The 18,330-nt window shown below is 37.2% G+C and overlaps 2 protein-coding genes across 2 annotated transcripts in view; one reads left to right on the top strand and one right to left on the bottom strand.

Annotated features, from left to right (window-relative positions):
• Positions 1 to 18,330, bottom strand: part of LOC127644837 (gastrula zinc finger protein XlCGF26.1-like) — a 178,588-nt gene that overhangs the window by 53,362 nt on the left and 106,896 nt on the right. The window lies entirely within an intron of this gene.
• On the top strand, positions 706 to 10,890 carry LOC127644839 (zinc finger protein 501-like). Its single transcript, XM_052128239.1, has 3 exons — positions 706 to 751; positions 1,245 to 1,404; positions 8,072 to 10,890. The coding sequence occupies exons 2-3, from the start codon at positions 1,320 to 1,322 to the stop codon at positions 9,391 to 9,393; spliced, it is 1,407 nt and encodes a 468-aa protein (XP_051984199.1). The 5' UTR covers positions 706 to 751; positions 1,245 to 1,319; the 3' UTR covers positions 9,394 to 10,890.

The raw sequence follows: 18,330 nt of genomic DNA, 5'->3' as shown, positions 1-18,330 counted from the left end.
TGAATAATAACAGCTAGGGACGGATTATGACTTGCAAAGGCCCCGGGGCCAATTATCTCGTTTTCATTGTTGATGGGTTTTCGAGCAGGGGGATCACCAAATTAGATCATGCAACCTTAAAACACAGGGACCCCAGGCAGTCAAGGGCCCCTGGTAGTCAAGGGCCCCTGGGCACTGGAACCATTGGCCCTGTTGGTAATCCATCCCTGGCAGCGAGGATCACGCTGTGTCATGATCTCCGGTTATTCTGGAGTAAATGAAATGAAATCTAAAGGTGACTTTTCTTATAATGAGTTTGTGTATAATTGTTGTGAATAAGTAGTTAACCATGGTTTTACTAAAGTAATATTGTAGTAACCATGTTTGTTTGTTTGTTTGTTTTTATTTTATTAACTTTTTGGGGGGATGAAACCAAGGTTTTAATACAGTAATTTTAATGTAATAGTAACTATGGTTAATTGTTTGGTAACTATGGTTTAACTAAATGCCAAGGTTAAACTGTAGTTACTGGAGTGGTTAATTTTTGTAAGAGTAAACAAAACAGAAGTCTTATAATTTTCTGTTTAGGCTCAAAAATGTTAAATAATAATAATAATAATAATAATAATAATAATAATAATAATAATAATAATAATAATAATAATAATAATGACTTGAATTATGACCCCTAAAAGACTTTTATTTTGCTTCGCGTCCAGTGGTGACGTCACACTGTCGCCGTGGCCCGTGCTGTTGAACAGGCTGAGGAAAGGTAGGTGATTTCTAGCACTTCAGCATTAAGCTGTAAAAACAAACATGCAAAACGTCTAAAAGTGGTTTGAAGCTTTTACAAATGCGCTCCAACAAAATGGTGATGTTACTGAACCCATTCACTCAAGTAATGTGGATTATAACCGATTGTTGTAATACTGTACGGCCTGTTTACAGCAACAAATGTGGATTTGCGGCTTTATTATAGACCGTGTATTCTTAAATCACTTTATCTCTGCATCAGAGAAATAGTTCACCCTGAAATGAAAGTTTTCTCACCATCATATTATTGTGAACTGAGTTAAGAAGACATGTTTAATGAATATTGATCTTTTCAATACAATTGCAGATGATGGGAACACATTTCAACTTAAAGTATGATAAAGTAGTTGATGCAACTCGTAATATGTAATGACAAGCATGTCCCTCGACTTTTCAGTAATGAAATCGAAATATTTACAAATGTTGTCATAAATCAAATGTGATTTTGGTAGATCTGGAACTTCATGCCACACAGTGATCTTGAGTCACATCTCTAGTGAAACAAGCAGGAAAAGCTCTCTGTGAAGATGGAGTTTATTAAAGTGGAGATCGGGGATGTGGATGATCCTGAACCATACAGAATACTAAATGATGGTACTGAGGAACAAAGAGGTTGGTGTCCAATTTGGATTGTCGGCAAGCCATTTTTTTTTAGATGGCATTTCATTTTAAACTGTTCTGTTGTAATGAATGTGCCATATCACCCTCCCTCATGCATTATATTTTGCAACAAAAAAGCAGATCAAAGTGCATTGGCACTGCAAACACGTTTAAAGCCATTCCACTGAAATCTGCACATTTACCCTTTAAATCACAGCCAGACTAAATGATGCCCCTAGAATCAAAGGCAGTTCTGATGCTGTTTTGGTTCTGTGTAGATTAAATGCAGCATCAGAGCAGCCTTAAACTTTGTTCTTGTCATGATGGAGCATATATTTCAGAGCTGAGTTTCATATTTAAAAGTATAACTTCATATTTTCATTTTAATATTTTCTATATTCAGAATTTATATTTAAACATCCCTCTCATAACATTATTTATGCAATTGTATCTGCTGTGTAAATGCATTTCTGCCTGCTAATACAACTAAATGACACTTCAGATGCAGCTTCTGTGCCACCTTTCAGTGTAAAGATGGCTTAAAACATGAATTACTGATGGATTCATGCAGATGCGACTGACATTTCTAAAATGAACATAAATCTGGTTGTAAAATTATTTATTCTTATTAATTGAATTTCATCATTGAAATTTTGATGTAGAAATTCAGGCAAGTGTAATTCATATCGACTATACAGTCTAAAAATATTAAACCACAGAAAATAATAATTTCAACTGAATCGATGAACTGTTGAGACTAATTCCATTGATAAGCACAGAAAGCATAGCATAGTAGGCCTTTAACATAAATAAAATAATGTCTTTTCAATAAATCTAATACCCTTAATATTTCAATATATCCCCAAAAATCATGAAAAATATTTCACATATGCAATTGCCCATCAAAAATCAATAAATTAATAAATTAATCTTTCTTTCGTGCACGCGAACTTTGACATTTGACTCAAGATGGCGCCGCAGTATGGAGCTCTCCAATTCTTTTGTTGTTTTTGTTTGTTTGTCCTGTGTTTAGTCATCTTTTTCCAGTCAGTTTTACCAGGGACGAACTGCTGAATATTCGGCAGCACATACCAGACAATCTTTTCCTGGTTTTTACTACTGCACTTTGACACTTTGCTGGACATTTTAGTCGGAGGCACAGCTTAGCTGTTCAAGAGATGCAGGCGAGGGAAACAAGCCAGTGCGTTGGTCAGGCTCCGTCGGCATGGCTTTCGAACAGTGTTGCTGAGTATTCATCTAGCAAATCTCCACTCTCTTCCCAACAAAACTGATGAACTACATCTATTCAATTTTACAAACAAGGACTTTTCACACTCTGCTGCCTTGTGCTTCACAGAAACCTGGCTGAGTGAAGCCATTGCGGACAGAGTGTTACATCTGCTGGGCTTTCAGCTGTTCAGAGCAGATCGCATCGTGGAGTTAATGGGGTAAACGAGAGGCGGTGGAACATGCTTTTACATTAATGAAAGTTGGTGTACAGATGTAACAACTTTAAAGTGGATGTGTTGTCCTAATTTGGATGCACTCTTTATTAACTGTAACCCGTTCTACTCACCACAGGAGTTTTTTATTCTGGTGAGTGTTTATATCCCACCAAACGCATGCGTGAGTGCTGTGCTACAACATCTGGCTGATCAGATCACAGACAGATTATTATTCTTTGGGATTTTAACAAAGCAAACCTCACATGTGAACTGCCCAAATGCAAACAGCACATTACATGCCCAACCAGAGACTGGAACATACTGGATCACTGCTACACAACAATAAACAGCACTGTTGCAGCAGTGGAGTCCTGGGCACTACCATCTCACAGGACCAGTCAGGCTTCCTAAGCAACCAATTGGTCTGGCTGTTAGGGTGGGTAGAGTCACATTGGGTTAACCTCCTTGTGGTTGCTATAATGTGGTTCTCGGTGGGGTGTGTGGTGAGTTGCGCGTGGATACTGCTGAGAATAGCGTTAAGTCAGTGAGTCACTATGCCACCACAAGGACTTAGAGCGCATTTGGTATTGGGCATGCCAAATTGGGTTGAAAAAGGGGAGGACCTCCTCTGCCATTTATATTCCCTTGCACTGTATATAACAGATGACTAATGGCTAAAAGATTTAGAGGTTGTTCTGACCAATGCAGTGCAAGTAATGGAGTAAAACAAAACACAGGTGTCTCGAGATACGATTTTAACAAAGAACTTAAAAATTTGTGGCACTCCTGCATGAGACACTGAAAACACAGTGATACATGGTGCAACAATCAAAGACATCCAAAGACATTTGGCACGTTTAAATAGAAAAGGAACAGAAAACAATTGATACAATAATGTGTTTGGTGTGAACGGACCCTTTTTTACCATGACAGCACCAATGGTTTCTCAAAGTTCCCTCTCATAAGGTAGTCTTTTGCTTCTAATTATTGAAGATACAGGTGAAACTCGAAAAATTAGAATATCGTGCAAAAGTTCATTAATTTCAGTAATTCAGCTTAAAGGTGAAACTAATATATTATATTATATAGACTCATTACAAGCAAAGTAAGATATTTCAAGCCTTTATTTGATATAATTTTGATGATTATGGCTTACAGCTTATGAAAACCCCAAATTCAGAATCTCAGAAAATTAGAATATTGTGAAAAGGTTCAGTATTGTAGGCTCAAAGTGTCACACTCTAATCAGCTAAACACCTGCAAAGGGTTCCTGAGCCTTTAAATGGTCTCTCAGTCTGGTTCAGTTGAATTCACAATCATGGGGAAGACTGCTGACCTGACAGTTGTGCAGAAAACCATCATTGACACCCTCCACAAGGAGGGAAAGCCTCAAAAGGTAATTGCAAAAGAAGTTGGATGTTCTCAAAGTGCTGTATCAAAGCACATTAATAGAAAGTTAAGTGGAAGGGAAAAGTGTGGAAGAAAAAGGTGCACAAGCAGCAGGGATGACCGTAGCCTGGAGAGGATTGTCAGGAAAAGGTCATTCAAATGTGTGGGGGAGCTTCACAAGGAGTGGACTGAGGCCGGAGTTACTGCATCAAGAGCCACCACACACAGACGGGTCCTGGACATGGGCTTCAAATGTCAAACATCTTACCTGGGCTAAAGAAAAAAAGAACTGGTCTGTTGCTCAGTGGTCAAAAGTCCTCTTTTCTGATGAGAGCAAATTTTGCATCTCATTTGGAAACCAAGGTCCCAGAGTCTGGAGGAAGAATGGAGAGGCACACAATCCATGATGCTTGAAGTCCAGTGTGAAGTTTCCACAGTCTGTGTTGGTTTGGGGAGCCATGTCATCGGCTGGTGTTGGTCCACTGTGCTTTATTAAGTCCAGAGTCAACGCAGCCGTCTACCGGGACATTTTAGAGCATTTCATGCTTCCTTCAGCAGACAAGCTTTATGGAGATGCTGACTTAATTTTCCAGCAGGACTTGGCACCTGCCCACACTGCCAAAAGTACCAAAACCTGGTTCAATGACCATGGTATTACTGTGCTTGATTGGCCAGCAAACTCGCCTGACCTAAACCCCATAGAGAATCTATGGGGCATTGCCAAGAGAAAGTTGAGAGACATGAGACCAAACAATGCAGAAGAGCTGAAGGCCGCTATTGAAGCATCTTGGTCTTCCATAACACCTCAGCAGTGCCACAGGCTGATAGCATCCATGCCACGCCGCATTGAGGCAGTAATTAATGCAAAGGGGCCCAAACCAAGTACTGAGTACATATGCATGATTATACTTTTCAGAGGGCCGACATTTCTGTATTTAAAATCCTTTTTTTATTGATTTCATGTAATATTCTAATTTTCTGAGATTCTGAATTTGGGGTTTTCATAAGCTGTAAGCCATAATCATCAAAATTATATCAAATAAAGGCTTGAAATAGCTTACTTTGCTTGTAATGAGTCTATATAATATATTAGTTTCACCTTTTAAGTTGAATTACTGAAATTAATGAATATTTGCACGATATTCTAATTTTTCGAGTTTCACCTGTAAATATCCACTTCATCCATCAATTGGTTTGTTCTCTGTTTTCTGATCCTGATGGTGTTTTACTGAGTGAGAAACTGCTGCAAATTATTCAGTGAGAACAAATCGGACCTTTTTACCCATTTAGCCTATTCACTGAAAAGAACCGGCTCTGAATCGGGCATTGCTAGTTCTGATTTTACGCAGCCAACAGAAATACGGGACACACGTTTTAATCGCTGATATTGTCAGTCAGAGAAATGTTTGTCAGATAAGTCAAAGCTTTTATGGTATATTTTTTGAAAAGGGACTCGGGATAAGTCAGAGTCCATACTTGTACAAGAGTCCATGACAAGACCATGAAAATATCCAAATCCAGTCTACTATGCAGTACTACAAAACTGCAACATGGGCCGCCATCTTGATGATTTTGGGTTGAATAGTGCATCACATGTCAACAAATACCTCTTAATTTTCAGATGTCTCTATTTGTGTCCATCCAGTCCACACTACAAAGTAAAGACGGCGTGTTTTACATTTATCCACTTTGGAGAGTGTTTTCGAAAAGCTCAATTTGCACTCAACAAAATCACCGTCACAGTGTGGATGGAAGGACAAAACGTAAGGAAAAGGATGTATTTTCAAACTAAAATGTATTCGTGTGGACATGGCCCGAGACAGTCCCATTTTAGCACTTGTTAGTTTTCTTTATAGATAAATACTTTAGGGGCCTGGGTAGCTCAGCGTGTACTGACTATCACCCCTGGAGTTAGGGCTGGGCGATATGGAGCAAAAAATATATCTCGATATATTTTGCTATATCTCGATATACGATATCTATCTCGATATCTTTACAGGAAAAATAACCCCCCAAAAACTACTGCAAAAACAAATATGCCAAATACCACAGTTTTTTTATTAAAGTGCAAAGAGGTAGGCAGTTCACATAAGAACAAAGTGCTTCTTATTATTTAACTGTAAAATAAAGGAAGAAATACATATTGCCTTTTCATTCAAAAATGAAACAACTCAACTCAAGGTAGGCAGTGCATATATAAGAACAAAGTGCTTCCGCGACATTTAAGGAAAAAAAAATCCCTGATTACATAAATAATAATAATTTAACTGTAAATTAAAATGTCCTGCTGCTCCACATGTCTGTAGTCAGGGTATAGTCAGTAAGTAACCTTCTCCAATTCAGCAGCAAGCCACTCTCTCTCCGTAGTGTACAGTCGCGGGAGTTCTTGTCTCGCAAAGTAATGCCGACTAGGTAAACTGTATCTTGAATCAAGTGTTTTTAGCATGCTTACAAAGCCACATTGTTCAACGACGGCAATGGGTGCCATGTCCACCGCCATATGATATGCCACGGACTCTGTGATGTTACACCACCTTGCGCTCTTTCTTTCATATTCTACACTCCGCGTTAAAGATTTGTGGAGTGTTATCTGTGTAGTGTCTGGAGTGTTACCAGAGCTAGTGGGTTTAGTGGCCGGGATCCTTAGTCTGGTGCACTCCTCATATGTGAGCTTGTGCCTTGTCTGTAAATGGTGGAAAAGGTTTGTGGTGCTAGAAGCTTTGGTTGGCACCAACTTTCGGCATTCACGGCAGTAGACATCTGTCTGCTGTTCATCCGACGCCTTAAAACCGAAGTATCTCCATATAATGGAGCCAGTTGTCCTTTTATTTTTTAGAGGAGTTCTGCCTCCGGGCTGGTTGCGGGCGACGCCATGTTGAATGAGACAACACGCGAAGGGAGGGGGAGCAAAAGCAAGGAGGCGGGGGCGAGCGGAGGTGGGAGCGAGCACAGCACAGAGAAAGCAAACGAGCAAAATGGCGAAATCAGAATTGAATATAAACAATGTATCGATATATACGATATGTCAAAATTCATATCGTGTTTAAAAAATATCTCGATATATTTTAAATATCGAGATATCGCCCACCCCTACCTGGAGTCATGAGTTTGAATCCAGGGTGTGCTGAGTGACTCCAGCCAGGTCTCCCAAGCAACCAAACTGGCCCGGTTGCTAGGGTGGGTAGAGTCACATGGGGTAACCTCCTCGTGGTGGTGATTAGTGGTTCTCGCTCTCAACGGGGCGTGGAGTAAGTTACGTGTGGATTGTGGAGAGTAGCATGAGCCTCCTCATGCTGCGAGTCTCCGCAGTGTCATGCACAATGAGTCACGTGATAAGATACGCGGATTGAGGGTCTCAGAAGCGGAGACAACTGAGACTTGTCCTCTGCCACCCAGATTGAGGTGAGTAACCGCGCCACCACGAGGACCTGCTAAGTAGTGGGAATTGGGCATGACATATTGGGGAGAAAAGGGAATAAAATCTAAATAAATAAATACTTTGTACAAAGTATTTTAAACAGTGACCACCTGTATCAGTATATATGCGATTTCATGTCAGAATATTAATTTATAGAATGTGGACTTAATACATTTTAAAAGGTAAAATGTTATAATAATAATGATGAACAAATTATAAAATAAAATACACTTTCACATACTGTAATGGCATTGCATATTACTTTTCCTGGTTGGTTGGTAAATAACTTGTTTTGTGTTCCAAAAGAAATCATACAAAGTTTGAGGGCGAGTAGATTATGATAAATCACCATTGTTGTCTTATTAATTTGTGCTTTCCTTTAATTCACATATGTCACTCTTGATATTTGATATTGTGTTCATTTTAGACCTGATGGATGTGAAAGAGGAAATTCAAGAACCGAATGACGTGGAAGAGAAATATCAGTATCAAGAATTTGAGACTTTTGGAGAACAATCGTTTAGCTGCTCTGAGTCTGACAATAATTTCTCACAAAAACAGACTCTTATCTGCCCTCAGTGTGGGAAGAGTTTTAAACAAAAATTACACCTCGAGGAACACATAAGAACTCACACTGGAGAGAAGCCTTTCTTATGCCTTCAGTGTGGCAAGACTTTTGCACACAAAGGAAACTTTCAGAACCACATGAGAATTCACTCTGGAGAGAGGCGATTTGCTTGCCATGAGTGTGGAAAACGATTCACACATCGAGCAAACCTAACAGATCACATAAGAATTCACACTGGAGAGAAGCCTTACACGTGCACTCAGTGCGGAAAGAGTTTCACACACGCAACCAGTCTCAAAACTCATCTGCTCGCACACTCTGGAGAACGACCGTTTAACTGCGATCAGTGCGGTCAAAAGTTTATGTTGGTAGCACACCTACGAAGACATGTCAAAATTCATACAGATGAGAAGCCTTATTTGTGTACTATTTGTGGGAAGAGTTTTTTATGGCAGTGCTATTTTAAAGACCACCTGAAAAAACATACTGGTGAGAAAGCTCATGTGTGCTCTGAGTGTGGGAACGCCTATACTAGAGCCAGTGAGTTGATCATGCACCAAAGAACCCATACTGGAGAAAAACCGTACAAGTGCTCGTATTGTGGGAAGAGTTTTAGTATGTCTGGAAACCTGAAAAAACACGAGAGAGTGCATACCGGGGAGAAGCCATACCAATGCCTTTCATGTGGCTGGAGTTTCACACAATTCAGTCATCTACTGAGGCATTTAAATCTACAAAGGTGTCCAAAGTTGTCCCAGTTTATTTTCTTGCCCCAAAATGAGCAAAGTTTCATACCTCAAGATGGCCAAAGTGTCTTGCCCCAAAATGAGAAGAGTGTCATGCCCAAAGTTGGACAAAGTTTCATGCGCCAAGATGAGCAAAGTGACTTTCCCCAAGATGAGAAGACTGTCTTGCCCAAAGTTGATCAAAGTTTGTTGACCCAATATGAGCAAAGTTACTTGCCCCAAAATAGGCAAAATATCTTGCCCCAAAATGAGAAGAGTGTCTTGCAACAAAATAAGCAAAATTTCATGCCTAAAGATGAGAAAAGTGTCTTCTCCAAAGTTGGACAAAGTTTCTTGCCCCAAAATATCTTGCCCCAAGATGAGAGGAGTGTCTTGCCCCTAGATGAGAGGAGTGTCTTGCCCCAAGATGAGAGGAGTGTCTTGCCCGAAGATTAGCAAAGATGGAATTTCTCTTGACGTGGTGTAATTGCTCAAATACATTACTTGAGTGATATTTAGGGGATGTAAAAGTATTGATATTGATGCCACCATTTTTGTAGAAATGCATTTCTTTAAAGTACTAAATTAATTATATTATTGTGGAATGATTCTGTCATCATCTACTCTCATGTTGCTCCATTAGTCCATGTTGTATCTTTTATTTTCTTCTGAGGATTATAAAATAAGAGTAAGAGATATGTAGTTTAATGTCTTAGTTTCTCTTTTCCTTACAGTGAAAAAGGATAGTGATTCTGACTGTTAAGCTCCAAAGGCTTAATATAAAATGTGTAACATACAAGGTTGTACAGTATATTTCAATTCTTTCAAAACCAATAGCTTTGACAAATCTTAATTTAAAGTGTGTATTTTCTGTGCCAGTCGCACAATATAAAAATAATGTGGGTTTACATCTACAAGAAAATGTTGCTAACTGTCAAAAATTGAATCATTATAAACACCTGACATCACAAGAAAGTCGTGTTTCCTGAGATTTTAAATGTATATTTCCACTGGTTTTGATGTAAAAAAAATTAAACAAACGCGCACATTAAAAAAGCCTCCAGAATGCTGTGTAAAGGTGCAGTCACATTTACCTTTGCGTGGTGAAATTCTGTGGGTGAAGAAGGCACGGGCAGTTGTTGAAAATCTAATTGCCAAGCAGCTTCATTTTAATGCTGCATTTTATACTCTGGGAGAGTGAAGTTTAAGAAAAACCTCTCCGCTAAATTGATATTCTTGTCCTTTGGGATTATTTAGCGTAGCTGTACACCAGCAATCACTGCCAAACCAAGCAACCTCCCTTTGGTCAACGTGGCAATTCTCTTGTCAAAGTTTGCCAAACTTGAAAACCAAACAAAATCCATAAGGGGAAATTCTTCACCACGTGTATTCTAATTGAGATGACCATATTTCACCCTGAGGTGTTTCGCCATGCAAAGGTAAATGTAATGGCTCTTTAAAGGAGTTTACATGCAAAGTGAAATCAAGGTTATGAGCTCATTTTTAAGTGTGCTAATCTGGTTTTGCTTAAATAATTTATGAACTTTCCCACAACAAATAAACACAGTTTAAGGCATTTTCCTGAAAAAATCTGATGGGTGGAGCAACATTGGTGAGTAGATGGCAATTTTTATTTTTGGGTAAGCAATGCCTTTACTTGAATTGTATTAATCGTAGTTGTATAATGGTGTTGCATTGAGAACTAAAAAGACTTAATTGCAATGAGATCAGTGAGACTAAAAGAATGCTATGGTGTTGGGGACTTGACCAGTCCACAGTAAACTAATGTTCCTGAACTGGTTGAACAAGGCAGTGGCAACAGACTTAAGGGATTCATTCCCAGGGAACATACTGTATATGCTTAGAGAATTTATACCTTGAATGTAAGATGCTTTGAACAAAAGTGTCTACAAAACCAATAAATGTTTAATGCTTGTACAATTTGTACAACTCTTACAGTGTGCTTAATTTTGATCAGTTTGTCCTGTACCCCAACTTTGTACTTTAGGGGTGTTGATGTTTATGATTGATGTCACGCACTGTAAACAAAATACATCAGTCTGGCAGCTGTGGTTGCCAGAATAATTTTGTAAAAATGTAAACATCTTTACAGAACAACCTATAAATTTTACAGTTTAAAAAGGTTGTTTTTACTGTATTTTGTTACGGTGCAGTTCCGTCATTTATATTGCTTTTCGCTTTATAATATATTGTTAATCAACGTAGTAATTACAAAAGGGCACACATGAAGTTCATCAGTAGAGGCCCTTCCAGGTACAATGATCAATAAACATGTAGAGACCGCACTCAGTGTCCCTCACACAAACACTAAACACCATCAGTGTAACACATGAAATTAAATAATGCAATAAACATGAACTAAACTACATAAAATAAAACACCCCAATGTACAGAACTGATATTAAAGATAAGAAGAAACATCTATTCCCATAAAATATAATGAAATGTAACGGGTCACTGGGAATGCCCGATTACTGTTTTGTACTGTAATTTGAAAATAATTTACAGTAAAAAGCACATGTACACTCTTGTTAAACATAATTTAAATTTGAACCTTTTAATTATAAAGGAAAATCATAGTTTTTACATCTAAAACATTTTACTGTAAAACTACATGTATTGTCTTTTTAAATATATAAAAAATGTTCCCATATATTTTATGGTAACTACGCATTAACCAATATATGTTTTTACTGTTGCATTTTTACAGTCTTTACCACAAAATATTGTACTGGTTTTACTCAAAACAATTAAGGTAACTATTTGCATCAACTTTTTGAGTGTTTTGAACTTAACCATTATTTGTTCGACATATTAGACTTTACATGTACATACCAGCTCAAATGTATCAATTTACTGGCCATTTTTTAAGTTACCAAGGCAATCTTTATCTTGAAGAGAACTACCATTATCAAGTAATATTTACTTATTTTTTCTGATAGGCTACTCAGATGTTTAAGTTAGTTACACTTGATTTTCAAATGCATTTCATTTATATTCCAAGTTTCCTCATATAGCCTATTTATTGGAAAAAGTGTAGTCAACAAGTGTTTCAAAAGAAATTCAAAATATTTATATATATTACAATGTTACAAATTCAAAACATTTGTAAATGTATCCAAGAAAAATACAAAACTACAAAAACACACCAACTTACATAGACTAAAACACAATGTGAGTACAAAGAAACTGGATTGGGATCAAAATATGTACAAGACCAGAACAGTACCTATTATTTCACCATGAACTACAGTTACATGTTAAACTAAATAAAGTTCAGAAAGTAGTACAACCCCAATTCCAAAAAAGTTGAGGCAGTATGAACAGTGCTAATGAAAACAAAAAGGAGTGATATGTAAATTATATTCAACCTTTGCTGTATTGAAAGCACTAAAAATGCACATTATATGCTATATGATGTTTTTCATTTCAAATCAGATGATTGCAACATGCTTCAAAAAAGTTGGGATAGTCGAGTGTTCACCACTCTTCTTTCAGCCAAACACAATCAAAGTTATATAAAAAAAATATCCTGGCTCTTCCAAGCTTTATGATGGGAGTGAATGGTACCTTAGATTTTGAAGTCCAAAAAAGCGCATCTATCCATCAAAAATGTAATCCATACAGCTCCAGGGGGTTAATATAGGCCTTCTGAAGTGAAGCAATGCATTTTTGTAAGAAAAATATCCATATTTATAACTTTATAAACTATAATCACTGGCTTCCATTAACGGCCGTCTGCGCACTCATGAGAGAGTCGAGTTCCGGCGTATGACACAGGCATAGTGTAAGCTCCGGTGAGAAGTGACGAACACGAAAGCGCAGAGGATAGAGGAAGCCAGTGATTATAGTTTATAAAGTTATAAATATGGATACTTTTCTTACAAAAACTTAGTAAACACACGTAATAATTATTTAACATTTTGCTTGCAAAAAAGTTTTGTCAGGGTACACGGTTACTTTTCAAAACTTGATCTGACACTGAATGCTCAGAATACATTCTGATTGGATACATTTTTTTTCCTTTCTTTCTTTCTTGTTACAATTACAACCCCACTGATTAATTTTTCCCAGTGCATTAAAATTAGGGATATTTTTTACAGTGTATAAACTGTAGGGGGTATAGATGTGGTTCTCAACTGGTACAGTAGGTTGAAGGTCTTGCAACCCAAAAGTGTTCTGATCACGGACAGCAGGGTGGACAAATTGCAAGCTACCCTGCTTCGTAACTTTCAAATAATTTCAACGATCTTCTCTTTATACTAAGAGTCAGGTATACAGGATAAAATTAAGCAAATATGCTGGTTTCTTGATCGTAGTACATATGACATACAAAACTCGCTTGCGTCCCTATGGAGTGTGTACACAAGCAGCAGGCAGCTGGCTGCAAAATAATGATGAAATGTTAATTTTTAATTTCTTTAATCCAATCCAACAATAATCAAACAATCTTAACTGAAATTTCATCTGGACCTATATAAAGTGAGTTAGCAGGGAACACTAAAATTGTACAGAGTGTACATTAAAATGCATGGACAGGCCGAAGTGCAGTGGAAAGTCATGCATTTACAGTCCATTCAATCGTCTACTGCCGTCAACGCATTTCACAAACAATGTCTTAGCTGGACTCGACACTGAATCATTGGTGGAAGCTTTTTATAAATTTTGTTCTTTTACACTTGATAATGTCACTGCGCTCATGCAAGGAGAATTAGAGTGTTTTGCAGCCTTGGCTAAATGACGTCACCCGCGCTCTCAGACAAGAGTGCAGAAAAGCTGAGCGCAATTGGAAAAGAGACAAGCTTCAGGTCTCTTATGACATTTTAATGAGTGTTTAACAAACTATCAGAGAGCTGTAAAGGAAGCGAAAGCTACGGTTTTCTCTACATTAATCTCTGATAACTCAAATCGACCAAACGTATTGTTCAATACAATTGATTCTGTTTTAACCCAACTAAGAATGCTTTTCTGGACATCACCCAAGGGACCTGTTAATCATTTTTAAACGTACAGATTAAAGGTGCGATTGCGCCTGCACAATTTGATCAACCACTAATTCCTTCCGCATCCAGTTCCCTGACTCCCTTTGAACCAGTTTCATCAGCACAGTTAGCAGATGTAGTCTCTAAGATGAAGTGCTCCAGTTACAAGCAATATTCTTTCTCCATGCCTTCTTAAAGAAGTTTTCATGACTATCAGTTCCAGAGTGACAGCTATCATTAACAATAATATATGTTACTTGGTTTTGGAGAGAGTTGTTTATTTCCAGCTCTAAATATCATATCATATCTAAATCCATTTAACATTTTAGATACATTTCAGACTGGTTTCTGACCCTTGCACAGCACTGAATCTACATTGCTGAAGGTCTTAGTTTTATTAGATCTCAGTGTCGCGTTCAACACTATCGACGATAATGTTCTTCTCAATTGTCTAGAATGTATGTTTGGCATCCAGGTTATGGCCCACCAGTGGTTTTCCACCTTTCTAAAAGAAATGACGTTCACTGTGAATTTAGGTAATTTTTCTTGTTTTAGGAATTTAGGTGTGGTGTCCCTCAAGGGTCAATCTTAGGACCCTTGTTATTTTCCCTGTATATGCTTCCTCTGAGCTCTATTTTCAGAAGTACAGCATATCGTAACATTGATATGCTAACGATTTCCAATTTTATTTCCCAGTGAGTGTAGACAAGAATTGTTCATCCGAGTATGCCCTAAATTGCTTCAAAGATACTAAACATTGGCTGGCAAGCAATTTCTTACAATTAAATGAAACCAAAACCAAAGAACTGATTTTAGGTTCTTCCATGTCCTCCTTACCTGACCTGGTTGCCCAGTTTGGTCCTCTGTAGTCAAATGTACAAGATCATGTGAGGAGTCATGGAGTGATTTTAGACTTCTCGTTACTTTTCAATAAGCAGATCAGTGCTGTTGTCAAGGGTAGCTTTTCCCACCTTAGATCTATCGCTAAAATAAAAAATGTATTTCCTATAAAGACTTGGAAATTGGGATCCACTCACTTATTACATCAAGGTTAGACTTTTGTAACTCATTGTACATTGGTCTGCCCCAAACTGCATTATCCCGCCTTTAGCTTGTTCAAAACGCAGCAGCTAGGATTTTAACAGGGTCAAGAAGAAGGGATCACATTTCCACAGTTTTAGCATCTCGACGCTGGCTTGCTGTGAAATTCAGGGTTGATTTAAAAATTGTGATATTTGTCTACAAGACACTATCTGGTCTCGCAGCCCAATATATCAGTGACCCTCTAAACCCCTACTCCCCCACCAGAGCTCAGGTCTTCTGATCAACTTCTACTGAAGGTTCCTCGTTGCCTTTTCTGTGGTAGATCCTAATCTATGGAATAGTCTCCCTTTCCATGTGAGGTCAGCTTCATCATTAGCCATTTTTAAATCTTCTTTAAAAACATATTTTTTCTGTAGCTTTTGAATACATCATTCAATAGTTTGAAATGGATAAATACATGATGTTGTATTTAAATGTTTTTATTTATTTTATTATGTTTTATATTTAACTTTATATCAATCTGTTTTTATATCACTCTGTCATTATTTATTTGTTTGACATTTAAAGCACTTTGGCTCAACCTCTGTTGTTCTTAAATGTGCTCTATAAATAAAGCTTGACTTGACTTGACACTGGAACCTTCTGGAGATCTTTTAAAGGTGCTTTCAATTTCCTATTTATGTAGTCAAGGAACTACAAAATATATTTCAGTTGCCTCGAAGCCTGTCTCTTATGATAGCATTACTGAATTAACCACAGACACTTTTTAGAGTTTGTGCAGTGAGATTCTCAGAACTGTAAGGGTGCGTGGATGATCTCCAGAGGGTAACTGGCATGTCTTAATTTTACAGTGAAAAAACTAACTTCCTCCATTTTAGTGTGTAGAGTGAGACGTTTGATGTTAGTTTGCATTATGTGTTTTTACGTAATTATTTTTGATTTGTTTGTATATTAATCATCTTAAGAATATAATAAATCATATTGCAGTACCTTTTCAAGGTTACTGAGGCTGCGGACATCATGTTGAGAAGCACTGACAAAATAAAAACTGGAATGAACAATCACTTCATAATCACATATTAAATAACTATATATAATTTATCATCATTCTATATCCCTCTTGATTGTTATATACTTTAAATATGAAATATAATTTGATGTTCCTTGAGTGCATGAATATCGACGTCTCCCTTTCAGGGTTTCAGAAGGTTCTCCTCCAGAGGGTTCTCCAAACTGCATACTACTCTATAGCTGCTCTATTGTGCCGATTTCTCATTTTTTCTTATTTTATGAATGATCAAAAATCAAGCAGTTTTATTATTTCTGCCAATTTCTTTTTAAATTAAAAACAAACATTCAATGCATACAGTTAATTTTACATACACTTAGGTTGAAGTAATTGAAATACATTTTTTAACCACTGCACAGATTTCATATTAGCAAACTGTTGTTTTGGTAAGTCGTTTAGGGCATCTACTTTGTGCATGACACAAGTAATGTTTCCAACAACTGTTTACAGACAGATTGTTTCACATTTAATTGATTATATCACAATTCCAGTGGGTCAGAAGTTCACATACACTAAGTTACTGTGCCTTTAAGCAGCTTGGAAAATTCCAGAAATTATGTCAAGTAGGCAATTAGCCAATTAGATTCTGACAGGCTAATTGGAGTCAATTGGAGGTGTACCTGTGGATGTATTTTAAGGCTTACCTGACTCTTTTCTTGACATCATAGAAAAATCTAAAGAGATCAGCCAAGACTCAAATAATTGTGGACCTCCACAAGTCTGGTTCATCCTTGGGAGCAATTTCCAAACACTTTAATGTACCACGTTCATCTGTACAAACAATAGTATGCAAGTATAAACATGGGACCACGTAGCCATCATACTGCTCAGGAAGGTGATGCATTCTGTCTCCTAGAGATGAACATAGTTTGGTGTGAAAATAACAACAGCAAAGGACCCTCTGAAAATGCTAGAGGAAATAGGTAGACAAGTATCTATATCCACAGTAAAATGAGTCCTATATCAACATAAACTAAAAGGCTGTTCAGCAAGGAAGAAGCCACTGCTCCAAAACCACCATAAAAAAGCCAGACTACAGTTTGCTAGTGCACATGGGGACAAAGATCTTTTTGGAAAAATTTCCTATGGTCTTATAAAACAAAAATGTTTGTCCATAATTACCATTGTTATATTTGGAGGAAAAAGGGTGAGGCTTGCAATCTGAAGAACACCATCCCAACCGTGAAGCATGGGGGTGGCAGCATCATGTTGTTCGAGTGCTTTGCTGCAGGAGAGACTGGTGCACTTCACAAAATAGATGGCATCATGAGGAAAGAATATTATGTGGATATATTTAAGCAACATCTCAAGACATCATCCAGGAAGTTAAAGCTCGGTCACAAATGGGTCGTCCAAATGGACAATGACCCCAAACATAGCTTCAAAGTTGTGGCAAAATGGCTTAAGGACAACAAAATCAAGGTATTGGAGTTTCCATCACAAAGCCCTGACCTCAAACCGATATAAAATGTGTGGGCAATGTGACCCAAGTTAAACAATTTAAAGTCAATGCTACCAAATACTAACAAAGTGTATGTAAACTTCTGACTCACTGAGAATGTGATGAAAGAAATAAAAGCTGAAATAAATCATTCTCTCCACTAATATTCTGACATTTCACTTTCTTAAAATAAAGTAGTGATCCTAACCTAAGATGAGGAATTTTTTTTCTACGATTAAATGTCAGGAATTGTGAAAAACTGTATTTGAGTTTAAATGTATTTGGCTAAGGTGTATTTAAACTTCTGACTTCAAATGTATACACAACAAAAACAAATGTTCTTAATTTTTATTTTTGTTTTGTGGTAGAAATATCTCAATATTCTTAAAACAAGATATAATATTTGAAAAGCAAAATGACAAGATATTAAGTCTGATTTACAGAGAAAATGTTGTCAACTTTATCCTTAAAACAAGAAAACTAAAAGAAATGGCCAAATACCCAGATAGATATCTGTTTAAGATATTTTCACCTGGAAAGCATAACATTAACATCTGCTGAACATTTTAATAAGATCAGATTTACAAACATTAAATAAACTGCCCCTGCCAAGAGGAAACCGCTTGATGAACAAACAACCTAAAAAATACATCTTGAGATGTAAACACACAAATCAAATAGATGTCTGGCTGGGTGATGTATGCGCTATTAGGAAATTGTTTTCCCTTAGAGTTTAGTTTTTTCTTGTTTAAAGCATAAACACCTCTAAATATAGTTTGATTTCTCCATAGGCCTAATTTATTCATTTCAATTTCGAAATGAAAAATGATGCAATG

Source organism: Xyrauchen texanus, chromosome 6 (assembly GCF_025860055.1).
Source record: "Xyrauchen texanus isolate HMW12.3.18 chromosome 6, RBS_HiC_50CHRs, whole genome shotgun sequence".
NCBI classification, from domain to species: Eukaryota; Metazoa; Chordata; class Actinopteri; order Cypriniformes; family Catostomidae; genus Xyrauchen; species Xyrauchen texanus.
This window is presented reverse-complemented; position numbering and strand designations above follow the sequence as displayed.